The sequence below is a fragment of the Schistocerca cancellata genome, chromosome 4, assembly GCF_023864275.1.
Source record: "Schistocerca cancellata isolate TAMUIC-IGC-003103 chromosome 4, iqSchCanc2.1, whole genome shotgun sequence".
In the NCBI taxonomy this organism is placed as follows: Eukaryota; Metazoa; Arthropoda; class Insecta; order Orthoptera; family Acrididae; genus Schistocerca; species Schistocerca cancellata.
Window position 1 is genome coordinate 923,396,478 of NC_064629.1, and position 12,529 is coordinate 923,409,006.

The window sequence follows — 12,529 nt, forward strand, 5'->3', positions numbered from 1 at the left end:
TGCATCCATTCATGTCCATTGTGTATTCCGACGAACTTGGGCAATTCCAGCAAGACAATGCGACACTCCATACGTCCAGAACTGCTATAGAGTGGCCTCAGGAACACTCTTCTGAGTTTAAACACTTCCGATCTCTTTGTTATACGACAAGCTTGATTTTGTAAGACGTAATTAATTTGATCTTCCATGGCCATAGATATGCGATAATCAAACCGAGCGAGGTGGCATAGTGGTTAACACGCTGGACTCACATTTAGGGAGAGCAGGCGGTTCAAATTAGCGCCAAGCCATCCCGATTTAGGTGTTTAGAGATATTTCCAAACCGCTCGACGCAAATCCCCGGATGGCTCCTTAGAATAGGGACGGCCGATTTCCTTTCACGTTCTTGTATCATTCCGAGCGTGTGCTCCGTCTCTAATGACCCCGTTGTCCACGGGACTTTAAACCCTAATTTTCCTACCTTCCGCAATCGAGTAGGCAACTCTTCCTTTGTGAAATGCAGAATGGCTGTTATTCTCAGGGCAGAAAATTTTTGACGGTTGGCCTTGTGGGACCTCTGTTTGATTTACCTATCAATAGCAATATTCAGATATCCAGCCAGAATACAATGGCGGAATACGAAAAACTTGAAAGTAGACGAACCTCTCAATAATGTCCAGATTACAAACTTTAACTGTGTATCACGGGAGACACACAAAAATTTGCCTTCAAATCAAACAGCAGAATGTTAGTTCACACATTATCTCGTGTTTATTTTGAATGTTCAGGTGTTGCTGTCAAGTAAACTGTATGTTTATTTTGAATGTTTGTGTGTTATCGCCAGCTTAACTGAACCTTTTATGCTGTCAATGCATACTGTCGCCTTCTCGTCTCTTCACATCACTGTGACGCAGCTCTTGTAAGAACTGTGTTGTTTTGAAAGCTGGTAATGATATGGAGGTTAAAGTCTCTCTCTGGTAATGCCAGAAACTGAAAAATTCGTTTTATTTATTTTTGCGGAAAACCTGGAGATCTTGGTTTACGTGGAGATCTGTTTTAAATACTGTTTCACAAATTTCGAGTTGCGTGCATCTGGTTAACCTTTATGCAGCATACAACTTTTTTCTTTTTCCATTTACCAGGTGATACAGTTTAGGCTCATTGTGTTCTAAGTGAAAGTGATTTGCGAAGATGTGTTTTTCTTTGTACAATGATCGAAGTGAACCTAGTCTAAGATAAGGAACACAAGGCAATCTGGATGAACCGCTTGTGGGCGTCCTCTGTAGCAGATCTTCAAAACAACGGAAGAGCAATGAAGTCTGAGAAACTGTTTACAGTTAGATAGATTAGAAGTCAGAATAAAGATGTTGTAATGTCATTCTTATCTGTAGTGCGAAGTCAATGAAATATTGTTTCACACATACTGAATTGTGTCCATAAAACACAATAAAGTTTCCAGCCAATCTCAAACCTAAGACTTGACTTCCACTACATTTAAATAACAATTTATAATTTGAAATTTATTGATCTTAGCTTAAGAACAATCCTTTTTTAATGAACCTGCTGACAAATTAGACAATGAATATCCAACTTATGAATCAAAAAAGTGATGATCTGGTGTGTGTCAGATAGTAGCATCTGGAGGCATGCGTTATTAGAAAATAAATTCTTGGTGATTGTGGAATATTTTTCACAGAGTACATCAAACACAGATGGTGCATGTTGTTTCTGTCTCAAATGCTGCGTAAGAAATAGTCCAAAGCGAACATTACGCACAGTTGTGTGGAAATATAAACTCAGTGATTCAGAAGAGACGCAGAGTTGGAGCAAATAGAGGTGGTGCAAGGGTTTTGTAGTTTAGTTTTCAGCTTCGTCTTACGGCTTTACTGGATAGAAATTACGGTTTCTCCCTGCAGTGGTGATGATTCGAGATATGTCCTATGCTCTCGGTCTGACTGTGCTTGTGCTGAGCTGAGGTTTCTTAAGACTGGAGTAGTTTTCTGCCAGCACCCACAGCACTTACTTCTGGCGACTACTACAGGTCCACTAGTAGTGTCCAGTGACCTCATAACTTTTTCGAGACTTAATTAGTTTCTGTATCCCGCGCTGTTGTAATAATTGTTGAAACGTTTCATGATTACACAATGAAAAAGCAAGCGTTTGTAATTTCCCGCTATTATTTATAGTTTTTTTTTATTATTTTATGCAAGACATAAACTGTGATAAGTCATAACATTACGACCACTTCAAAGCCGTATTGACTGTTAATCGATCGTGACCGTTTCAAAAGCATGGCTCTGAGCACTATGGGACTTAACTGCTGTGGTCATCAGTCCCCTAGAACTTAGAACTACTTTAACCTAACTAACCTAAGGACATCACACACATCCATGTCCGAGGCCGGATTCGAACCTGCGACAGTAGCGGTCGCGCGGTTTCAGACGGTAGCGCCTAGAACCCCTCGGCCACTCCGGCCGGCTTCAAAATCATGTTTCAATGTTTTTCGTGTTCGTTCCTTTGCCAAAGGGCGGTCTCTGAAAAATCTTTTCTTACTGTGGTCACTGTCGCCACAAGACTGAATGTCACACGCTGGCGTAGCGGATAGGTGACGCGGTATGGAACGTATGTAAAAGGAGAATAGACGGATGGTGAATGAATCATTGTAGTGACGATACGGGCTGCAAAGAGGTGAAATTCACTGATGTAAGCGACTTTGATAAGAGGTAGATTGTTACTGGCCGGCTGCTTGGAAAGAACATCTTGGAAGCGGCGAATTTTGTCGGGTGTTTGCCTGCTTCACCCATGAGCATCTGAGGAAAATGCTCGAAGGACGGGCAAACCGAGAGCAGCCGACAAGGTGTTGGATGTCCACAGAACGTGGCGGTCGGAGGCTTGTCCCCTCTGTAAAGCAGGATCGGTCCCAGAGTACGATGCTGGTGCAGGCACAAGTGTTTCGCAACACACTGTGCACTGCACATAATGGAACAGCAGAAGACTCCACATCTTCCCATGTTCACCCAAAGACGTCATCACTTATTATTGCAATGGAGACGGGTTCATCGAGTCTGAATCGTGTATCAGTGGAAACGTATCGCCTAGTCGGATGAATGACGTTTCTTGCTACCAAAGGTGGATCATCCAGGTGAACAGCGAAAGTTCCACAGTGTCACTCATGAAGGTTGATCAGGGCAGTATAATGCTATGGAACATTCTCCTGTGTTTCCATGGGACCTGTGCTGGCACCGTGGACTACGTGAACGTTATTGCGGACCACCTGCTCTCTTCATGCTTGATGTCTTCCGTGACGACGATGGCATCTTTCAGCTGGAAAACTCTCCGTGTCACAATACCACAATTGTGTTTCAATGGCTTAAGGACCACGACAGTGACATCACGTTGACGTCTCGGTCATAAAATTCGCCTGATATAAACCCGATGGAACGCACCCAACAATGAACTGATCGTAATTTACAGGAACTGTGCGACCTGTGCGTACACATCGGGTGCAATTTATGACGGTCCTCTGGACATTACAGAAGGCCGGAGATAGTTCTAAACAGTATGTGTGATCACCACGTACCCTCATATGGTGAGAGGTTCAAAATGGTTCAAATGGCTCTGAGCACTATGGGACTCAACTGCTGAGGTCATTAGTCCCCTATAACTTAGAACTAGTTAAACCTAACTAACCTAAGGACATCACAAACATCCATGCCCGAGGCAGGATTCGAACCTGCGACCGTAGCGGTCTTGCGGTTCCAGACTGCAGCGCCTTTAACCGCACGGCCACTTCAGCCGGCTGGTGAGAGGTGGGAAAACGTAATGCATATAGAACATGATCGTTTTGGTGGTCCAGGTGTTATGGTGTGGGGAGGTATAATGTTGCATTGATGTGCTGATCTCCAGATATTTGAACACTGTACACTCATCGGTCAACGTTATTGTAAAACTGTACCCCTTCCTCAAGCACGCCTTATCAAGGGTGCATTCAGCCCTGACTTAAATTTTATGGCTGGCAGTGAGCGACCGCTTCGAACAGTGCAGCTGTAAGAGCTCATGTAACGAGAGGATATTCGGCGAATGGACTGGCCTCTCCATTCACCCGACTTGGATTCCGTGGAGCACGTTTGGTATGCGTTGGGCAGACGTTTTTCAGAACGTTCACATTCACCAACGACCATCTAGCAGCTGTAAGCCGCGAGGAATGATACGCCCTGCCACAAGAACAGCTCAGGATGGGAGCTCGTTGTAGAGCATGCGTTGCCCTGTCATAACCACGTCCTGCCTTTTGTAATGTCCAGGGGACCATCATAAATCGGATGATTTCAGTGTAATTATTGTTTATGAATACAAATGTCGTTCCTGTTCGTCTCATTGCGTACCTCTCTGTTACCTTCTGTGCTATACTGTAGCAGTTTTTTTTCTATGTATTGTCCAGGTTTCATAGAGCTATGTTACTTGGCAGCTGCACATCGTGCGAAAGTTACTTTCATCCTTAAGTTTTACACGCCAATGTTGTTCGTAAACCCAACAAAGTAGCACATTCCACACAGATGTGAGGCATTCCTGTCGCGGAGAGCACAGATGTTGGTGTGTCGCATATGGCCCACTGATCGTGAGAGAGTTAATTAGCGACGATCGACTTGTACTTGGCCAGACTGCTTATAAAGGCAAACCGTGGAGGGCCTTCAAGTAACGCGGAGAGCGTGCGCCTCGGGAAACGAAAAACTGTGAAAAGCCATCTAAATCTACACTCCACAATTCATCTTACTTTATGTGGCGGAGGGTAGTACCACCATCACTTTCATGATCTTTTAACGAAATTTGTGCAGAAGGAGGCAACATTTTGGGCGAATCTTGTGAGAACGTATGCTCTCAGAATTTTAATAGCAAACCACACCGAGATGCACCATACCACACTTTTAGCTTCTGCACTGGAGCTGTCTGACCATCTCCATAACATTTTTGCGCTTATTAAACTAATTGTGAAAAACGCACTGCACTTCTTTGGATGTCCTCTATTTCTCCTTTCAATCCTACCTGGTAAGGGTTCCAGAATAAAGAGCGGTGCTCGGTTACTGACCCGACGAGGGTTTCATAGGCTGCGTCCTTCGTAGGTGGACTACACTTCCGGTAAATCTCAGTCTGATATCTGACTTTGCCACGACTAGCATCATGAGGTCTTTCCATTTTAAATCGCTTCGAACGCATAATTTCGAATATCTGATGAATGTGACTGTTTCCAATGATTGTTTAGCAATGGTGTGACCTAACAACAACGATTCTTTGCACGTATTTGTGTCCAAACCGCCACATTTGTTTGCACTGAGTGTCAGCTGCCAGTTTCTGCACCAATCATCGATCCTCTGCAGGTCTTCCTGCATTTCATTACAATTTTCCAGAACTAGGACTTCTGTAAACAGCATCATTCGTGACCGACCTCATCGAACATTTTAAGGTATTCATTAGGCCATTTATTTATGCTGTGAACAGTAATGTTCCCGTAACATTTCCTTTAAGTACATAAGACGCTACTTGAACGTCTGAAGATTTTTCCGATATTAGCGACGTGCTGTGCTCTAATTTATATGAACCATACATCTGGGTGGACAACATTTCTTCTTGATTTAATAAATGGTACCTCTATTTACATGTGGATAACTGAAAGATAAAGTCTATAACGAAGAAAAAGACCCTGTTGAACATCTGGAGCACATCACACAGAACAAGTATGTTGAGATTATACTGAAAGGCGGTATGAAATGTGATGAACACGTAAAATCAACTGTAGGGAAAGCGAATGGAAACCTAGAATTGTTGGAAGGGGTCTGGGAAAGTGTTGTTATTGATACCGGGTGCCCTCCTCCACGCTCTGTACAGGGGAGTGCATATGTAGATGTATAAAGCTCCTAATCCTACGGTTTATTTTATTGTGATCAATATGATCACGGTGTCATATTGGATTCTCCTTATATAAAATGAAAAGAATGTTCCTGTACCAATCCACTCTCATCAAGTTTCTACAAAAATAGTGATTTCTGTTTTATGAGTGTACATGACAATTGACAGATTTTGAAAAAAAAATTAGTTTCTCACAAAGAACTGACTAATTCTGTTGATGAGACTGGTAGTTTCTACAGGAAGTATTACGTATCGACTTCACGTAAGTTTATGTGTTGTGCGTACAACGAAATGTGCTAATAATAGTAATTACAGGAAACTGGAAGCAATCTGCTATTACACTTCATTTGAATACTGTTCTTGTCTTTTTTAGTTAATCTAATTAATTTAAGGTAAATGTAGACATGATTCCTTTGATAGTTTCTGAAGGCTCAAGAGGTGCTTCTCCTTAAGAGGACCACCCAAGAAAAGAGCTTTATCTCTTTCTTTTTATTTTGTACGTAATAAATAACTTTTTTCCCATTTGGTTACATAACTTTTGCTTTCTGTACCTCGCTCGTTACCCAGCCGTTACCGATTTTGGCTGAAGAGTAGAAAGGAACAAGATAGCAGAACCAAACTGAAAGGCGTATAGAGCCAATGAAATTCATAACAAGCCAAGAAGGAAACTGAAAAATTATAGTACGTTTCTTACATCCCAACTATCAAAGTACCCACGCGTTTCGAACGGAAAGAAGATGAATCTCAGACACCTTGAATGTTGAAACTACAGTAGTTTTTATTGTCAAACAAATAAATTATTGCATTACGCTATTTAACTATGCTCTCCATTACGTACATTGTTAGCTGTATGCTGGTACAAGAAGTATGAATACAGTAAGCCAAATTTTTCCACCACCGGAAATTAATTCCTTTCTTTCTGGAACGTGTAAAATACAGAACAGTGGCTGCATTAGGTGAGACACAGGCTGTTGACATCAAGTTCCCGGGGCAGAAGTATGTTGAATGTTTGATATTCGTATTAAACTACGTGGACAAAAAAGATCTGAATGGAAGTGAAACTGTTGCTCAGATTAATTTCTCACTGCCGGCTTAACGTTCAGCGTATCACAGCTATTTTAAATGTATTAGCATTTCTTATCAGCAGCTGGAGATTATCAGGATGCGGCACTAATGGGAAGTCGTTATCGGCCAGGCTAGTCTTGCGATAACTGTACAAATATTATGCAGAACGTTAGTTAAAATCCGGCCCCGTCCCTACCAACTCACAGAAGAGTAGCAAAGGTGGCTCCTACTTTACTGCCGTAGCAAACAGCGCTACGCGACTACTGCCAAAAATATTCTGGGACTTGTTGGCTCGTAAAAACAGGAGTTTTACAAGTTAGAGGAAAATAAACCGCTTTTGAAAAGTGTATCTTCGCGTGGAAGAAAACGGTGTAAACACGTGATACCTGTTTTGAAGGCTGCTACGTGCGGTGTTCAATTTGACGATGAGTTTAGTTTAAGGGAAAAAAAAATTACCTTACAGCTACCAAACTTGTTTATTTCCCCTACAGGTTTCAGAGCATTATAGCTCCATTTTCAATGGATACAGTTCATTTAATTCATTTGGGGATTTAAAATAAGAGTACAAACGCCATGGCAGTGATATGGCAAATAAAAAAGGGTTCAAGAACTTCAAAAATGGCACATATTGATCGAAATTCATAAAAGAACATCACAAAGACGAAACACTGATGATCAGTTCCAGATTTTTTTGAAAATAGAGCTCATACCAGCGATTTTAACATTCCAGTGTCCTGTTGGCTACCATATTGGAACGTGGTTCCGTATAGCTTAATTTACGTTATGAACTAAGACAAAAAGATACAAAACTTCGATTTCTCGAAAAGCGTTTAAAACACTCTGCATTAGCTTTGATGGCTGGTCAGGGTCTTGCTCTTACTGTTTATAGTGCCGTAATTAGGTGTGAAATCTTTGTTCTGATCTTGTTAAATGGCGTAACAGCCAATGTGTCCTTCATTTCAGTTTGGGACTGCACAGTTCGCACATATGACTCTTTAGCAAATCAGGCATGTTTTAGAAATTAATTAAATCAACTGTTTGAATTGCAAATTGAGCCACAATGTTCTGCAATCTTTATAGAAAAAAATGTAGTGACTACATGGTGGAAAGTTTTTTTCCGTTACGCAATGAATATCGCAGCTGCGAACCCATCGCATTCTACCAGATCGTGGAAGAAGCCTGAACGTGTGTCAAGTACTTCATTCGAAAAGGAAGAAGCTTGTGCCTGGCAGATCTAGGTACAGACCATATGCGCGCCATAGCATGTAACGTGTACGCGCTGCACTGGAAGAAATGGAACTCTTCCGCAAGGGGAACGTGGGGAGCGGTGCAGCTACTAGTAGTGCGTGTGTAGACTGTTCGCGCTTGTTTACGGACTGAGAACAAAGAACTGCGCTGCTTTATCGCCGTCAGCTGCCTTCCTGCCGAAGTCGGGCGGACTTCCCACGTGTGCAGTGTCACTACGTCTCAGGCGCCAAATGCACCCATAGCGAAAAGGAAACTCATGTTGCCACTGGCCTTTGACTCCACGGGTCAATACCGAGTATGAAGAAAGGAATAGTAAGCTTTCACATTCCGTCGATCTGTTTATCAGCGACGGACCACTAGATCGTATTGGGCAAGGATACAGACGGAAATCGACCTTGTCCTTTGAAAGGAACTATCCTGGAATTTGCCTTAAGCGTTTTATATAATCCTGTGATAAGCTAAATTTGAATGGCCCGACGAGGGATGTCAACCATCATTCTCTGTAACGCGAGTCCACTGTCTTTAGCCACAACGCTATCTGGCTTGCTAGCACGCTCTGGGAAGATCTGCAGCCTCTTCTATCAACCATGATTATCTTTATCACGACATGGACTGCACAAAGGGACAACTTGGCTAAGCACGAATATTTTTCGTTGCTCGGCCAAGAGTTACCCTCTCGGTGTCTCAACACGAGTCACGAATGTGCAGCGTGGCAGGCAAAGCGAACTACACCGTGTGAAGAATATTCAGAAGTGGTTTTTCAGATTGGTGCAATGGACTTTTAGTGTCGGTATTCGAGACGATTATTCAGCAATGAATGACAAACGGCTAAGAAATGAAACAGTCTAATATTTTTCTGTGATGTCTGGAGAACTTGCTTCTAAAACGACGTTAGCAAATGAAAGTTACGACTCGAAAAAAAAAAAAAAATCCGTTGGAGTAAGTCAAGTCGGGTATACGGCAGTATTATCTATCAATACTACCTGCTAAACTCAATGAACTAATTCAATGTAAGCCGAAATTTGCTGCCTAGAAGAAAAATCGAGAAAATGTTGCATAAGAGCAGTGTTATAAAATAAATATATTATGACGATTCTGATTTGAACAAAACATAATTTCTTGTTCCTGTTTCTTTATCCATACAAATTTCCGGTATGTTACACCACCATCAGTTGGTTTCCCTTTATTTTACTGTCAAATAGTAAGTAAATGTTGGGCGAACCCACACACAATTTGAAAATATGGTCATCACATTCACAAAATGTGTTTTAGCACAAACACATTTTGTTGTTCATGAGCTGACGTTTTAATACTGTTTATCATATCCAGCTATGGGCTTCTTTAAATCACTGTACTTTCCGTGAAGCTAGAATTCAGGCATAAGATGAAACTGCAGATCTTACGACCATTTTTCACTTTGTTAAGAAAAGTACCGTACTTCAAAAACATAGCTCAAACACTAGTGACTCCACATTAGGACCAAATTTTCAGTTCACAAAAAGTAAATACTATTAGTTGCAGACGACAAACTTCATTGAAATACCAGGTGTAGTGTGAACTGCAGGCAGCAAAATTAACAACAACATGTGTTATTAAGATTTATGTTTGTGCTGCAACAATTTTTGTAAACATGATGATCATTAGTATAACTTGTAAGCATTTTCATCCAACGTTTACTTATTCTTTGACAATAAAATAAAGACAAGCACACTGCCACCGAAATGTATATTATTAAAGAGGGAAAAACAAGAAACTGAGTTCTACTCAAGGGGGAATCCTCAAAATATGTGTAATGTCCGAGCAAACGTGTTAGTGAGACTTCCTAAGGATAAAGGTCCTCGTGTGTTTCAAAACGAGTAAAAATTCAGCATCACAGGTTAAACAAATGTAGATAGATTCCAACAGGAGGAAATTTGTGGTAACTGTATGTTTATGGACTCGACGAATCTCATGAAATTATTAATTTATATATCTTTATTGGTTAAGGAGGATAGAACTATCCGCTCCGCACTTTCGCACATCATCTGATACCTTAGTATGGTTAACTTCAACGCAAAACATTTGCTATAAGATGAAACGTATTCTAACTTAATCATTGTTGTTGTTTGGTTACTGCTGCTAACGTCTGTCATTTGTCTACCAGCATCTGAGTAGCTCTAACTGATGCTGGAATCAAATATAACGACATTAATCATACGTTCCAGAAATGTCTACAAACGTTGTCAGCAAAAGTGCAGCTTACCACATGCCGCGAGCAAGCAGCGTCTGGCGTTCTGTGGATGCTTTGTTTATCATCTTATAGCGTGAGGCCGTAGCACAAAGCACACTTTTTTTATGTAATTACCTCACTGTTTTCATAAGCTTAAAACAGAGCAGTGATTAGAAAGAAAGTGCTACAATATAATGCCACAAGGGGATAAACAGCGTCTATAACACGTCAGGGCTGCTTCCTCACAACCTCTGACAACTTGCACTTTTACTGACGACATTTACTGACGCAACTGTAAAATATGACTATAGTAACAAGATACCGAACTTGAAACATCTGTTGGGCGCATTTTAACTGCTCATAAACAAAAGTCAGACATCAGAAGCAGCAAGCAGGCGACTAAAAAAGGTTAAGCCAGATTATGTGTAAATAAAATTTGTTTTTGTATCGATTCCACCTTGAGAAAACAGTTTTTTTCTCTTTTTTAAGCAGACATTTTTCACTGAAGTTACAGCATCATCAGTGGGTCTTTTTTATTCCCTTTCAGTTAAATAATACGAAAACTGCTCTTTACTATTAGTACACAGAAATTTCAGTCTTATATATACATTATTACAAAATGCTTCGGTTTTTAAAGTTTTCTATATTTTGTATTACAGTCGATTTTCTTCGACTGTTTGTCATCTGCAACCCAGAGAATGTGGAAAATTATGTACGTCGAACATATACGACTGGGAATACTGTGAGTACGTAGAATAAAATAATGCTGACCACATTATTCTCAAGCGTAAATTTTCGATTTAAATAATTTTCAAAATTAATTGCTCTAGGTTGCAGGTGACAAACTGTGATAGAAAAATAACTAATACGAAATACAGAATACTACATAAATCATAGCATGTTTGTCTGGTATCAAATTTGTGAATACATTTCTTAAGAATAAAATTTTTTCCTGTTATTCAACTGAAAGAAACTGAAAAACTCACTGATGATGATGTAACCTCGATGAAACCTGTCTGGGCAAAAATAAGAAAAAAAGTATGTGTGCTCAAGATGGTACCGATCTAAAAGTGTTTTATTTACAAACGTACACATACAAAAGAGTGAGTTTCAGTCTCAAAATGAATAGCGTAAGTTTTATTTTTTTATAGCGTGCAGATGGTGGTTTTCGTAGGTTAAAGGCCTCAGATGAAAGACGAAAGTCCGAAACGTGTACTATTATGTTCATATGTCCAATAAAACACGTAAATTATGATTTTAGTCGAAGGTCTTATTTTTTCAGTAACTGCTATATACTTTTTTTTTTTTTTCAAAATAAAATTCAGTCGTCAGCTCCACAAAATCTGTGGTCGTAATTTTTGCATTCACAATTTAGATTTTGCGATACGTCGTATCATTCTTTCATTAACACTTATCCGTGTTCCGAAATTCCGAAGATGACGGACGAATGCGTCTAAACCAATTAAATGTAACAAAATATTCCAATTACGCAGCGAACGACTGAACTTCCTATTGAAAAAAAAAAAAAATTACGGTATGGGACACGTTACGCTCATAAATATATGGCTACGTTTTCGTAACTGTCGTGTACGATAGAAAGCGAATCTGGTTACGATTCAGGAAGTTCGTAGGCTGAAACAAAACGCTCTAAAACAAAGGAAAAATGTCGTTGTGACATAGCGCTTTCAAACAATCGGTGGGGCGAGTTGTCCCGAGGGTTAGGCGGCGCTGTGTTAGTAGGTGGCGGCGGGACGTACCCGGCTGATCTTGCGCACCCGCGTGCTGTTGGGGGTGCGCGCCGCGGGCCTGCCGATGCTGACGCGCGACATGCTGGCTGCTGCGGGCTGTCGCGCATTCCGCCAGCGGCAGCACACTGGCGTGAGGCGGCGCCGACCCGCGCCGCCAGAGCGCAGCCGCGTCGCGCGCCGCCCGCCAGGGGCACCGGGTGGGGGCACGGCGCCCGCTGCCCGCTGCCCGCTGCCCGCTCGCCTACATCACTTTGCGTGGCGGAGGGGACTCTGTGTACCACTGTCACTTCTCGCCACCCCCCCCCCCCCAACCCAGACCGCTTTCGTAAGGGACACGAGGGACACGTAGCCGCTGGCGTTAACGCACGCCTGTGCGGTG

The 12,529-nt window shown here is 41.6% G+C and overlaps 1 protein-coding gene across 1 annotated transcript in view; it reads right to left on the bottom strand.

The window, feature by feature from the left end:
* Positions 1 to 12,265, bottom strand: part of LOC126185108 (monocarboxylate transporter 3) — a 432,092-nt gene extending 419,827 nt beyond the window's left edge. Inside the window, exon 1 of the mRNA XM_049927915.1 lies at positions 12,160 to 12,265. Coding sequence (XP_049783872.1) covers positions 12,160 to 12,231 — 72 coding nt within the window. The 5' untranslated portion in view covers positions 12,232 to 12,265. The remainder of the gene's footprint in view (positions 1 to 12,159) is intronic.
* Between the last annotated feature and the right edge of the window lie 264 nt (positions 12,266 to 12,529).